Raw genomic sequence first — 15,260 nt, 5'->3', positions numbered from 1 at the left:
TAAAATTGACTAGGTCAAATATACCACATCCATTACTTAATGAACAAATAGAAGGAAATAAACCAATTACGGGCAACTTAGTTGCACCGAAAAATTGCCAACCTTATTAATCGATTAGAGATAATATACTTCATATCAGTCTACCCACCATATCCCGGAATGGCGACACAGTTTGCACATTACCACACACAGCCACACGCATAAAGTCCTCCGAGAACGGAGCCTTTGCCACCCATTCCACCCTCACTGTAACCACTTTCTGCCTGGATTTCCCTCCCACAATCACTCAATTTGCATTTAATTTCATTCCAGCGCGAAAGTGTTTTGGGAGCAGGAAGAGAAACGCGCTGGTTCTAGCTGCTCCCAGGATCATAATTTCCCCCCAACCCAAGTGGACAACTAAACTAAGCTCCAAAAGCCATGGGAGCCATGGGGAGGGGAGCGTTATATTGACGAAATGATGACATACCTAGGACGAAGTGTTGGAGCCATTCGAAATGATGACGAATGAGTCGCCATCGACATTGTCGCCCTCTGCCACAAGCGTCAGGTCATGAGCGTCAGCTCTCTGCACCACGGCAGAGAGTCATTATGTGAATGTCACTTTATTGTTTTATGTAAATGAGTGTAATAATGTGCTTGTTAAGTATCGCGCAGCAGCGGGAGAGCCAGCAGTCTGGGGTGCCGTCCTGTGGGGAGGGATGTATATTGCAGTAGGTAGACTTCATTTAATTTATTGTCGACCCCGGGTGCTTGTCAGTCGATTGATGGGGATGATAAATTACACTTTATCGTGTACGAGGCGAAGAAGTGGGAGATTTTTATAATTTGATGAACAAAATAAAAAAATGGATTGCATTCATTATATCCCATCCGGGCTTTTAAACATCCATACATAGCTTGAAATTCGGAGCTACACAAGGGCTATGGGCAACCAACCCCAGCGCACGAAAGAATGCCATTGCAAAAATCATTCATACTTCATTTTGTTTCTTGTACCGCTTGCGGCCAGGAGAGTGGAATCACTGGAACTGCAATCCGGTTTTTATTTTGGAGGGTTGTACCCTCTTCTCCAGACACAAATGGTCGAACGATGAGCGTGTAAGCTCAAGCAAAGATTCCCTATCAACCAGCACAGCATACTCCAAGTACATTCGTGCCTCCCTTTGCAAGTTATCGATTTGCTTGGGCCATGTTTGGTTTTGGCAGGGAAATACACGACGACTCCGCAGTGAACAGTACGGGGATGAAGTTATTGAAGCATTGGAGGAAAATAAAAAATGTACAAAAAACCATCCACGCACATTCGGACGAACGGTCGATAGATGCTGAATTTCCAGGCCATCGTCCTAAGCAAAGGCGTGCATTCTTTTGCCTCTATACATTTTGCAAAGCCTTCTAGGATCCATCTCCCCCCTTCCAGCCAGGACTGGCTGTGTAGTATAACGACTGTATCATAACTTAATCAAAAAATCAACCCCCGAAGCCCGCTTGATTTGTGCAATGTGTTGTGCACAAACGCACCAAAACCAAGGGGTGTACCTGAAGGGAGGGGAAACATGTACACCAACACTCTACTAACAATCTTCCTGCTGTGTGAGTGTGTGTGTATACGAGGATACTATCAGTAAACATACACACACAGACATACCTCGAAGCAGTATCGCCTAGTATCGCTGAATATTGAATGGCGTGTTCCGGTCATGCGCACACATACACTGACAAGCGCGCGCATTCATTGTTTGTGCGAACGCGAAGCACAAACAACACAATTGCACTTTTTGTGCAACGATGCTAAAGCGAAACAGAGAGCGAGTGAGAGAATAAAGCGAGAGAGAGTGAAAAAAAGCAAACAATTTTTCAACGCGACCCGCGAGAGAGCGGGAAAGGACGAAGCGCTACCGCTCGAAAAGGGGGCGTGTCGGTAGGATGATTGCAATAGGTCCGCCCCTTTGTAAACCATTCGGCGTGTGCGATTGGACGGTGGCGGTGTTGTCGACGTCCTTCAAAATGGAGGTGCGGGTGCACCCCATACGGCATAGTACAAAGGGAGAGCACAAACCGGTTTTAAAATACACGCGCACACACGCACACACACACGCACGGAACGAGATCGGCGGGGTTGGGATGCGTTTCGAAGCGCGAGCGTGCCACACACTGCTCTCGTCGGGGGTTTGTTTCGGTTTGAACAACGTGCGATGCGGACGGTTTCGCGTCGAGTGCTCCTGTCTTGCCCAGCGCTCTGCGTGCGTGTGTGATTAGCGTTAGCGCAGAGACAACGGCGCGCTTCTGTAGGTACCACCGTCGAGTTAGAGCAGCCATCATCCTCTGTGTTGTTAGTGTTGGGTTTTTGCACATCCTCAACCACATTCGAGTGTGTAGTGTGTGAATCCGTTTCAACAAAAAAAAAAATCCCCGTAGTAAGAGAAGCGCGAAGTGCTTGAATGTTTGGCGGTGTCTGTTGCCAATGGTTTGACGTTTAGTGTTGCTCCTAATGATGAAGCGTCCGATGGTCGATCAGCAGTGAGTGTGCGGGCGATTGTAAGTGTGTGATTACTGGGTGTTCTCGATAAAACAAAACGCCAAACGAACCACAAAAAAGGAGTGCGCCGAAAGGTGAAAGATTAAGCTAAAAGTCTAACCAAAAAAGGTCTGTGCGTGTGTTTGTGTGTTTCTGTGGTCTCTTAGAGGCACAAATTCCAATAAGAGGAAAAAAGTGGATGTGATTTTAACAAAATTCCCGCCACAGTGCGTTAGTGTGCTGGAATCACTCGAAAAGGATTATCAGTAGGCCGTGTGATTGAAAGAAGTACGCGGCAGCTTCGAGTGAGGTAGCGGCAGGTCCTGCTGAGCGAACATCTCCATCTTGCACTGTTAACCGTTTCCTCACGATAAGTAAGTGCGTATGTGCGAGGGAAAGAGAGAGAGAGAGAGAGAGAGAGATGGAGACGGAGCGAGACGTTTGACATTTTCATTCCGTGCGTGGTGACATTTTCAAAACAAACCATCAGGATGTTTCGCACACGTCGATCAAACCCCAGCACCGCCCTTTTGCTACCCCTTCCCCATCAGCCGCCCACCCACTCCCCCCCCCCCTCAAGATCGATTATTCGCAATGTGCCCTTTGACTTGAGCGTGACTGGCAAGGAGAGGAAGGCGATGGTGCTCCCCATTCCCGCACACCAGGACATTCCTTTTGTTGGGCGGGATTGTCTAGATTCTTTAGTGCCAAACGAGGAGAGGCCACCACCACTAGTTGTGGGATGCCTTTTTCAAGTACCCGCTCCACCCATCATCAGCGGGGGTTGGTGTGCAATGTGTGCAATTGGGCGAATTTAAAACCGCGCGAGAATTTTAAGGATGACACGCTGATCCCGATCCCGCACCCCATTGATGAAGGGGGAGTGGAGAGATGGGGAGGGGGAGGGGGTAAGAAAGAGATAGTGGGAGTGGGAGTTAGTTATTTCAAACGCTCGATGTTATTCGATGCTCGGCGCAAGTATGTGCCAGATTATTTCGGCCGCACATTTCGGTTGATGCGGGATGATTTAGTTGAACTCGCTTCATGATGCAGCAGTGCATTGACGTACGTGCGCGCTCGGGGCACGCACAGCGACAGATTAACATTACTATGGTCGAGGTTGTGTGGGTTAGTAGAGGTTAGCAGTGGGGCAATTTTTGAAAGAGTTTGAATAGTTGATATAAAGAGAAAATACCCTTTCAAGAGGTTTAATAGTGCAGTGTTTGGCTTGCATCATACATCCAACAAAGAGTTAAAAGACCATCGAGAAAAATGTTAAGGATGCCAAGCAACATGTATTTGCAGGGTTTCTCTATCTACCATAGACACCACCATTGGCAAATATTTCAAACCCGTAAAACATACTTCGACACTACCGATGATAACTAGAATGTTCTGCCATTGGTTGCTTGGACTAGTACAAGCGGCACACATTTGAATGGAGTTGAAATGGAAGTTAACGAGTGGAAGATTAAACTTATGATGTTTTGCATAGCTAAAGAAACCAGTAAAGATGCCTGATTTATACAGGTTTTTTTTCAGTAATGTATCTGTAAAATGTACAGGATGTCCCCGAAATGCGCCTTTAAAGCGGACAGAGAAGAAACCGCGTACCTCATTTTTTGCATGAGTCGAACTTCGCAGTTTTCAGTCTGGTTTATGAGTAGGAAGAAGGTTTATTAAGATGAAGGTTTATACACTTCATCATTTATTTGATATAATTCAGACTGAATATCTCAGTTTCGTACCTATTTGAATGATGTTTATAATTTGACCAATAGGGTATCTACTTTGCATTTGACAATTGATATGTATAATTAGTACAATTTGCTCAAAGAACCGTCAAATTTAGAAAACTGAATATCTCCGAATTCGCGTACAAGAGATACCGCGTCTCTCGGGGACTACCTGAAGTTGCATCAAGATGAATGTCTCCTCAAAGCAAATTCTTTTTTTTGTTTTATATTTTCATTATGACACAAGTTCTCGAGTGACAGTCCACAGAGATATATACTGTAACGATCAAAGAAGGCCATATCTCAACTTATGATTGTTAGATTACACGCCTCAAGCTGCAGCTTGTGTGTCTTGTGTTCACTTCCCTAACGAATGTCGTAAGGCTCTCCCCATTGTTCTGTACAGTAAAAAGATCTCAAATCACACGCTGAGTTTGCAGCATAACATGTATCTTCCCCAATGGAGCATCGACCGTTCATCATATCATGCTGCAGTTTAGACTCCAAACTAGGTAGAATAAGGAAGTCAGTCAGTGTTCCGAAGATGCGATGTGAACAATTAAATAAATTCAAAAAATATCAAATAAATATCATCATTAAATATCATCAAGAATGTTAGTCTGTTCTGTAGATGTTCTTAGAATTCTCTACTAGACTTCACCAAAAGGCCTTCTGTAACGTCGCACTACCCCAAATTGCATCCAAAAAGTGCATCGATCGATACGCCTCGTGAACTTCGAGGGTTTTTTTTTGTTGTTGTTGTTTGACAAAACCAACTCACTAGGCGATTCCACCAGGCCATCAGGATTTGAAATTCCAAAATGGCTCGTTTGCTGCGTGCCAGGTTCGCCTGCCAGGCCCGCGCTAACGAGCATCCCAAGGGTATCCCCCGAAGTGGTATCCATTACAACTAAACCGTGGGCCGGTGGCGGGATGGTATGTGCGAAATATAACGCGTTCAGTGTAGCGTTACTGTGGGCCACACAAAACTGTGCATAGATCGGCAACTCTTGAGGCGGTTGGGTATGCGCCTAACGACGCACAGCAGCGAGCGAGCCTGCACCCACCAACCAACAAACAGCAAACCTCGCATTAAACGCAGTGGCGGTTTGGATGAATTATTGCGTCTTAGCTGGGCTCGATGATGATACGTGCATGCCAGAACAGGGTGAAGGTTGATAGATACGCCTTAAGGGTTGAAATTAAAACCCCGCTTACAGCACGCGCCAAGGATGACGTTGCACAGCAAGGCCCGCCGTCACGAATGTAACATAAACTGTTCACTGCACTGATGTATAAAGCGGTGCAAGACTGCACAGGACGATTCGATGGGGCCGATATGGTTGCATTTTTAGTGTGGCTGTGGTTGCAAAGAATGCACCAGTATCACTGCACGTGAGGATTGTGCAAACAGTGCTTTCCTGTCATGTTTACCTTCCTCGCAGCAATGCAATCCTCCATCAAACGTATGAACAAGTTATGCCATCGACTGACAGTAAAACACTTTCCAGTAGGGCTCTCCTCAACAAATATTCACACAAAATGGTTTTCCTGGCGGTTTCAATCCAACTTGCACACTTCCTTGCTATGTTCCACTGCGCAGCAACTGCGTAAATTATGGACGAGCGCAATAGATCGATCCATTGCAAAGCTGCCTACTTAGATACGCACCATTTGCGCTCCATTCCGCAGCATATGGAGCACGCATGGTAATGGGAGCTTTGGAAACCGTCACACAGGTGCATCACGCTCTCTAGGGAAAAGTGCGCATCAAATCGGTCTTGCAGATATATTCCCATCTTTCAACTAGCCCCATCACTTTCCAGATACGGCTTACTTCCCCCGGTATGGTGATAGGATAACCCCCCCCTCCCCCCCCTCTGTGTCTTCTTACCTTCACGGCAGCTCATTCCATTGACAGTGCACTTTTAAATGGTGTGAAAATAAAAATCACGATTTGCATGATCGCTTTCACTGCTGGGGGTGAAAATGGACGAGGAAAAACAGCAACAGCAGTCCCCGAAACCGAACTGACCAAACCGGGAAATGTCTTTGTTTGCAATTTTCTTCCAGTTTATAGCTCCCATTCATTTGCGACGCTTAGGAGGGGGGAATGGGTGAATGATTTTTGCATACTAATTAGTGTGCCGATTTTTTTTTACATCGGTTCGGTTGGTGAGAGCTTTTTTGCTGCTACGGAATTGAAAGGTATAGAAAGGAAAGACAAAAATCTTGGTGAGGATTTAGGTTTACAAAGAGCAATAGTAGTACAGCAAGAAAGGAAACTGTAATTATCGTGGCAGAACGTTGGAAGACAATCTTAAAACCACCAAATTACATTTCAAGAACGTATTGTTGTGGTTGCTTTTGTGCTATTCTGATTTCTTGGTGATTATTGTAGGAAGTGAAATTAAATAGCGTTAGTTATTTTAACCTTCCTTTTTTGTTCTATTTCATTGTTGGATTGTCGTTGTTGGATAACTTGCAGATAAGTCAAAGATTCTCTATCAATTTGGGCTTTAAAGACATTTTGACAGTTAATCGTGGACCCAAACGTCAAAAACGTACTGAAGGCGTAGAGAGGCATTTCCGTCTATTTGTACCCTTACATTCAGTAAACTTTTGCGTAATAGCTTCGCCGTAGAGGGAAGTTCCTTACAACAAACTGAAAAGTTCTGTGGGACTTTGAAGAAACTTTAAGATTCAGAATTAAAGCAGATGTTATAAACTCGTTATTAGTCAGAGGTTACTATGAGAAACAGTATATGCGACTTAATGCATCGTGTATTTCAGAGGTTTCCCGAATCAGACGGGAGGGAGGGGGGGAGATATTTAAAGGGATTTCAAGAATTAAATAAAAAGCAGATGCGCCAGAGTTTGCTTTATCAAAAAGCGATAGAAACGCCCATTACACATTGAGTTCACCTTCAGAAGCAACCAATTAACCCCAAAATGTTGACTTCAATTACATTTGATGTACTCTACTAGCTTCCTCTGCGGGAAGCTTTTAAGCCCTCGTATGTGAATACTGTCACGTACAGCATACGGTCGAAATTCCTCATCCTCGTTGCTGTTTCACATTACATTCAGAGGGCCACCACAAACAACAACCCCCCACGTTAAAAGTAGCATCAATCAAAAATCACTTGTGTTTGCAGAAGCTTAACACCATCCCCCGGTCAGGGATTCGTCAGCGGGTGACACATAATTTATGCCTAGACAAAAACTGTCTAGGCAAACTGCAAATCATTTTCTCGCACCACCGCGAGGAGAGCCAATAAATAAATAAAAATAGCAATTTACATGTTTGTCTGAAACCACGGCTGCGTAAAGTGAGGTCTTGTTGTTATTGTTTAATTGTAAAACGACATATTTTAGCTTCACTGTAGCAGTAAAAAAAAGCAGTAAAAACAGTTTCCCGACGGTAAAACGGAAAAAATGCCAACCACCACAGGTGCTGTATGCTTGCGCAGAGAGAAGCGCACCGTGCACACACCCTTATGGAACGTAGCGCAGGCAAGCGCGAATCTCTCGTGCGCTTGGCTGCATAAATTTGCAACCATTTTGTCACCACGTCGTGCGTTGTCCCGTGTGTAGACACGTCGGTTTTTGCAATCGGTTTGGTGTTTTATTTTTTTGTTGTGTCTGCTACGGTCCGGTAGCTACTTCTAAGCGATTCAACCTCCGGTGGATGGTGTTAATCGTTTTTGTTTGCTTCCGTCTAATCGATCGATTGATCGATATTGGTGGTTGTTGCCTAGCCGTTAGTGTCAATGGAGCATCGAGACGCACAACAGCAGCAACAACAGCAACAATAAAAGCCCACCTTTCTAATCAATGCGGAGGGACAGCAATGCTTTTTGTTGTAAATCCATCGTACACTACTTCTTTTTTGACCTCTTTTTCATTCACTTTCAGCGCACCAACGGCGAGACGGCGAACGGTGACTTACTTTCGAGGATACACTCGAGAGCTTGGCGAACGGAACTGAAAGCGAACGGACGGAACTGGTGGCTGGTGGTGGTCAATACACGACACGACGGTTTGTCCATCATCACGTGAACAAAGTGCGTGCGTGCGTGCGTGCGAGTGTTGTAATTGATATGTATGTGTGTGTGTTAAGGTGCTTTACCCATCATCAGTGACTTCAGCTGTCACACACCAAGGTGCAATAATTTAATGCAATAGCATAACATAACAAGTGGTGTCTTTCAAAACTTAACTAAAGTGTTCAAGTGAAATAATGAAAATGTTGAAAAAGTGGCACAGTTGTTGAATTAAAAGAAAAAAGTAGGGAAAAACAACAGCAAAAAACAAAACACAGTGACAGTGCAACTATGATATGACGTCAAATTATCATCGCCTGCTCTGTATCCAGTTGTGACCAGTGAGTGTGCCTGCTGGGAAGGTTGCTGCTGTTTGTGCGCTCAGGAGGTGAAGGGCGACTAATCTGTTCATATCGAGCACGGCACAGGCTGTCGGCTGCCTCTGTGTGACAACCGTGCGCTAATTAGTGGATGGAATATTGTGCAATCCGTCCACTATATTCCCTGTGTACGCTGTGCACGATTTAGAGAGAGAGAGAGAGAATGTTGCAATCGAAGCGAAGCCGTCGGCCTTAGCCGCGAACACTCCACAAGCTCCACACTGTGTCCCTTAGTGTCACTGTGTACGTGTGTGCCGTACGTGGTAGTGTAGTGTGTGTGTGTGTGCGGGGTGTGTGAAATTATATTGTGCCACCGCTAAACTTCTACACCCTCTCTCTCTCTTTCGCGGTAAACTTCTCGGAAAAGCTATCGAGTATCCTGCCACGACAGTTAGTGGAGCTGTGCGAAGTGCGTGTTTGTGTGTGTGTGCTTTAGGGTGTCCGCGTGTCTGCGCGCGTGTGTGTTTGTGTGACGCTAGTAGTCCACGGCCTGGTGTCCGTGTGCTTTAGGCCAGTGCCGGTTCGACCATCTGGTGTCCGGAGCGCGGTGTTTCGGTGCGGACTGGGCGAGTACGAGCGCAATGGCAGTATCCTGCCCGGAAGTTATGTACGGTGCATACTATCCTTATTTGTACGGCCGTGCCGGACCGAGTCGACCATTTTATCAGTATGAAAGGGTAAGTTTTTGTGGGCGCGCTGGCAAGGGGAAGTTTTATGACGACGCCCGAGAAGTTGATGGCAAAAGGGTAATTAAATGAGGAGTGAATATTATTCATGATGTGCTACTGATAAGCTCAGCATGTACTAAAACTCATAATGCTGCACAACATAGAAGTGAAAAGGAGCACTTATTTGATTAAATTTCATTTGTGTGTGTGTTGAAGAAAGTAAGGTTAAAAATCAGCAGAAAAATAACGAATGTCATAACTTTTTAACGAATGTCGACATTGGTCGACATAAAACTGAAGCATGGCTGGCAACACTTTCCGACGCGCGCAGTTAGTAACAATAATCATTTACAACCACTGCAGCAGTTCTCGCAACTAATGAAGCAATAAAGCAGGTTCTAGCGTACAAACTAGTACGCTAGCGTCTTGATAAAGCAATAGTGACTATCAATAATGATTTATTGTTATTGTTAGTGCCGGGCACCAAGTGCGAGATTAGAAGGCTAATTAATCACTTTGCGCCATTTAAAGGTAGGCACTAATTTCACCACACTCTCCGCAGTAGTGCTAGTGTGTGTGTGTGTGTGTGTGTGTCGGGCTTTGGCACGGCTCCAGACCACAGGCAACACAACCGGGCCTTTTCGCTTGCGGCTGTTAAAAGTTGTTTCTTAAAATTTCCTTTTTACTCGTGCCGGTGCTAGGTTCGTTTTATTTGCTTTTGTAATGGTTATTTTCCTCCCCATGTACCCGTTGTAAACCTCGTGTTGCATGGCCTGCTAGAGTGCAGTGGAAGCAGGTTTTATTAGCTACGGTGAACCAGTTCGTCCGGCAGAGCCACTCGCGGGGCCGTCGGTGGGTAAGGTACGGTTGGAGTGGATGGATGTTATTCCAGTAGCGATATGGAGATGTTTAACGATGCTGCCGTACCGCGGGGGAAGGGAGATAATAAAAAAAGAGATGCTACCAGAGCGATTAGTCACGACAATGTTGCTAACCCGTTTGGGCACCACACTCCCAGGAGCATTTCGCTCAACTCTTGATCTTCGGTTCGGTTGATTTCGCCAGAGGCTGAAGTCCGTTGAGGCGCAACTCTTAAGCAAAAGGATGAGTGAGGTTGGTGTTTGCATTTAAATAGTTTCTATAAAGTTGGCGTATAGAAACAGAACAGAACTCGCTCGTTGTGTCTATGTAAGGAAGTTGAAGGTTTTCCGTGAAGGTTATTGCAGCAAGTTCTCGAGCCGTTTAATCAATCACACGCGCTCTTTAGTATCTACTGCTCCACATGAGCATTTCCACCTTACCTTAGCGCGAAATTTATTTAAACCTCGTGCTGCTAACGGGTGAGAAGACGCATAAATCTTCATGCAGTCCCTTCCCGGGTGGAAATTTATGGCCAAAACCTTGACGGCTTTACACACCGTCGTCGTTCGCACAATCCACTCCACTGTCATCAGCCGGCGATGACACCGGGCGGTACCGTACACACACCTTGCGTAGGGCCGCGCGCGACGTGTGACAAACGTTGACATAAAAATGAATTACCATTTGTTTGGTGTTCATGTGTGGTCGTGTGGTGCTTCTTTTTTTCTAATTACAGTCTTTAATGTATTTTAAGCGAGAATCGTGAGTGTGTTTATTCTTATTGGAAAACGATTGGCAGCCCTTTACGCGTAACATTGCGCATGAATCCGCTTTGTTGCTAAGACCTTGGGTACAGTCCGTCATTCCAGTGCCTATTTGTCTGCCACACAAATCGATCCACTTTGCCTTTCTGAATGGCAAACAAGAAACATAAAACTCTCCTACCGTCCCTTCCAGCCAGTAACGGTGTGTGGGGGGTGGTACGCAGGTGCATTTATCGCTGATGCGTGTGTTTTTTTTCCCTACAGTTCCACGTACGACTCTTAGGCCACCCGATGCGTATAATAACAAACCTGCATTCGTTACGCACCTAAGCTGCCACGCTGGCTCACATACAAACACACACACATACACGCGAGCATAGCATGCCAACTGAGCCCCGCACACTGCAAAAGCTGTAACGCAGCCTGCAGCAGCAGCAGCAGCAGAAAGTAATGAGCAAACGGTGTGCAAGCTGGGTACATAAAGTATGCTCAGGGCGCGTGAGAGGGGGCAGCCCAGGGTTTTCTCTGTACCGTTTCTCTGCGTGAAAACCGTCAGCATTCGATCGACTGCACTGCGGGCATTTATCAGTAGCTTCAGCAATTCCACCAATGTTGTTTGTTGTTTGTTTTTTCGCTACCTCTCTCGCTAACGGGTAACGTTGTTGGAGTTTCAACCTCCCCTGCCAACATCGTTAGCCCACCCCGATCATAGCAACCGATGGATATCGATAGTGTGTGCTGCGCTGCCTACTACTACTGTGCGACTTCGGATTCGGTAGCCGCGCCGCAACGCGCTGGAATGTCTTGCCGGGTATGCAGCATTTGGCTAATGAATGATTGGGCGTCTCCATAACAGTGGTGTGCGCGCGCGCGCGTTTGTTGCATTTTAATTTAAATTAATTTACAAACAACCCTTTTTCATTTCGAAAAAATAGTATTAAACAAACTGCAAACCATCCCGGTAGGTAGAGATTTATTAAATTGGTATGAAATGAAAAACAACGACCAATGAGCAAAACCAAACCAATTTGTTGCACCTGAGCGGGAAGCAAAGCGGGGAGTGTCGAGTAGGTCGGTCTGTACGCGGTTCGTGAAATAAAACCAGACAATTATGTATTTTAATTTATCAAATTTACTGCCTCATTTGATCGTTGAGAGCGCGCGGGTGGGGACAGCGTACAGTAGCGCTGTTCCCTCAGGTTGATTGGGTTAATTTTTCACAATTTATCACAAACGGAGCGAGCAATACAGAGGACGAACCCGTTGATTAAATGGGAAATGAATGGGAGGTTATTTTTTGTTGGTTAATTGTGTTTATTAAGGCCGATGTACACCACGAGTGTAGTATTTTTCCGTTGCTACTGTTCCGTACCATGGTAACGACTGTCATGATTTACCTTGAACGGCTCCCCCGGTTTGTCTAGGAATTGATTAAATAAATCTACCTTGTCCGAATGTCTTGCCGTAATTCTAGTCCGGTTAGCCAAACACGATGCCCCCCCCATTTCTCGCGCGCACAAGTCGCGAGAGTTTTGATTGATGTGTTGGGGCCGTCGCTCGGTTCTCGACCACGGATCGTTGGCCGCCCCACGGCAGAAGAGCGCCGTTGTTGGTGAAGTTGCAAAACTTCACACGCCTTCACTTGAGCGACGCGAAAAACGAAACGGAGAAGAACGAAACGAAAGGGTGTCAGTTTGGGTCTACGCTCTTTTGCAGTAAGGAAGGTTCCGAGACGCTCAACACGAGACCCCGGGCCAGTAGACAGTGGGCTAAGCGGTGGTACTGGTGGGTATTAATATTTAATGAGAAAATTAATTATTAATTTCACTCAGAACGCCCCAGGGCCCAGGAAGGCACACCGCCATTTTGATGTAAGCGCACCACGGTTGCGTACCGTATCACCATGACGACCACAAACGACCGCGCGCGAGACCGTGCCCTGCGTGTGCCCTTGTGTTGCACAGGAAGGGGGCGCATCGTTCACAGTATAATTGCACTTGAAGCTGATACATCCGTCCCACCCCCCCGTGGAGGAGGTGGAAGGGAATTAATTATGCTCTAATTACGGGCGCACCGTAATTTCCACGAACCCGCACGTTGGAGTTGAGGGCAGACGCACGGAATCGGCCATCTTCCATTGCGCGGACGCGTCAATAGACTTTTCAATGTTCGGGAAGAGCTCTGTTCTTGGTAAAGCCGACATGTTGCCTATCAGCTTGTATCACAGCCAACCGCACACACACATTAGGAGGCCATTGTTTGCTAATTTGTCCTAGTGCGGGAAGTGGTTAAGCTTTTGCCGGTAACCTGTGGAGTGCGCGAGAATCGCCAGATTGACATGCAAACGCGCGGTTCGTGAGGTTTGTTTCAGCTTCGCACACTACCCACTGGTAGGCTGATTGTACATCGCTCACATCAATAGAAGCACAGGATCATTCTAGGCGCGGTGAATGCGCCTGGATGAGTCACAAGTTGTGCTTGAAAGGCAGGAATGTTGATGAACGTTCGACAAGAAACCACCCTGGTGCGTAAGAAAGGTGCGGGAAAATGTGTGCACTTTCCGTTGGCCACACACGTGGAACAGATGGGGAAGAGAAGTGTTTGAGAGGATGGAGAAAAACAACCGAGAAGCACTGTATAATGTGTGTGCATGTGGTGGAATAAATAAATGCTATAATTATTCATTCATCGACAGGAAATTATGTGGGGATGAGGGAACTGAGAAGTCTAACAAAGCCTACAAAAACTTAAACATGACACAAGGGCGCGCTGAGAGGGAAGTTAACATGGACGAAGGTGATACTATTTCTCAGGTACTATTGTGACGGAGAGAGTTTTGCATTTTTATGTGAATGGTTTTTATTCTTTTCTGTTTCTTCTGAGCTGGGAAAGTATTGTAATGAAGACTGTTCGTCGAGAGAACTAGAATACCATGTCTGGATCTTCTTTTTTTTAGCGTAACGACCTATTTGGGTCTTAAAAAGCCTATGCGCAATTATTTTACACTATGCAACTAAATAATAATCAAAATCCTTATCACAAAGATATGATCCGAATAAGAATGTTATACTGCCGGCCTTTTAAAAGCCTATGCGATGGACCACTGAGCCCGCCAACGAATAGACAGTTACGAACCCTTAACAAAGTGAAGATCCGTTCTTGCTACTAGTCGTCTAAGAACATGTCAGCACTTAATAAGTTTTTAATGTACTTTAAAGCAACAAATTTATGCACAATTTCAACGTCCTACACCCAAATGTAACTGTAAACAATAAACCAAACGTTCTTAAAATCGCTCACCAATACATTACTGACCGACACCTTGCAACTCTGCCGACATGCGCTGGAACAGCCGCTCCCTCAGCAGCTGCTGCATGTGCTGCCAGTGCTGCAGCTTCTTCAGCACCCGCGGGATCAGCTCCTTGCGCTTGAAAAAGTTCTCCTCCGGCCCGTCGCGCTGCTCCACCCGGCTCATCATGTCGTAGTCCGGCTCGTACCCGATCGCACGCAGAAAGTGGTCGAACTGCACCGAGCAGTAGTTCTGGTAGATCATATCGATCTCAAAATTGCGCCGCTCGTCGGGCGTCATCGTGGCTTTCTCCCCGAACGCCACCTGGAAGATTTGGTCCAACTTGGGCACGTGCTGCTTCACCTCCACAACCGGTTGCTCTTTGCGGCGCAGCCGTGACCGGGGTGGTTTCACCTTGTGATCCGGCTTCTTGTGGGGCGGTGCAAGCCCGCGCTTTAGCTGTACCGCCAGCTGACTGATCCGGTGTTCCTCTTCGGCGGCCCGGACCGCCAGGATGTTGCGCCGCCGCCGGCGGAACCGAACCTGCTGCTCGACGGAGTGTATCAGCGGGGCGGGCATTTGGTCGAAATCGGCCAAAACTTGCAGCACCATCTCGAAGATGAAGCCGAAGCAGGTGACACCGGATAGGCGAACGGTGGATGAGCCTTCATCCCGGTCTTTCGCGGGCAGTAGCTTACCGTACACAACCGCAACCAAGCTTTCGATCTCTCGGTTGCGCACATTGTGGATGGCGTCCTTGAGCGGCCCCTGGACCAGCTTATCGAACAGTTGCTTCAACTCCACCGTGCGCTTCTCGTAGAACCGGCGCCGCTCGTCCATGTCCTGTATGAAGCATCGGATCGCTTGTATTTGGTTGGCAAAATCGCGCTGCACCCGGTCCGATTCTGTTTCCGCGTTCGACTTTACCCAGTTCATCAGATCCAGCCGGGAGAGCAGTGTCATGGAGTTTGTGTTCAGTTCCGCTACGCCCTCGA

The 15,260-nt window shown here is 46.6% G+C and overlaps 1 protein-coding gene across 3 annotated transcripts in view; it reads left to right on the top strand.

The window, feature by feature from the left end:
- The first annotated feature begins 2,126 nt into the window (after window positions 1–2,126).
- The window catches only part of LOC120902201 (protein vestigial), a 47,751-nt gene continuing 34,617 nt past the window's right edge, over window positions 2,127–15,260 (top strand). Inside the window, exons 1-2 of one of the 3 annotated variants that reach the window (XM_040310758.1) lie at window positions 2,127–2,291; window positions 8,176–9,360. In XM_040310758.1, coding sequence (XP_040166692.1) covers window positions 9,265–9,360 — 96 coding nt within the window. In that variant the 5' untranslated portion in view covers window positions 2,127–2,291; window positions 8,176–9,264. Of the gene's footprint in view, window positions 2,896–8,175; window positions 9,361–15,260 lie in introns of all 3 variants that reach the window. The other 2 variants (XM_040310757.1, XM_040310756.1) reach the window with 2 other exon arrangements.

Source organism: Anopheles arabiensis, chromosome 3, assembly GCF_016920715.1.
Source record: "Anopheles arabiensis isolate DONGOLA chromosome 3, AaraD3, whole genome shotgun sequence".
Taxonomy (NCBI): Eukaryota; Metazoa; Arthropoda; class Insecta; order Diptera; family Culicidae; genus Anopheles; species Anopheles arabiensis.
This window is presented reverse-complemented; position numbering and strand designations above follow the sequence as displayed.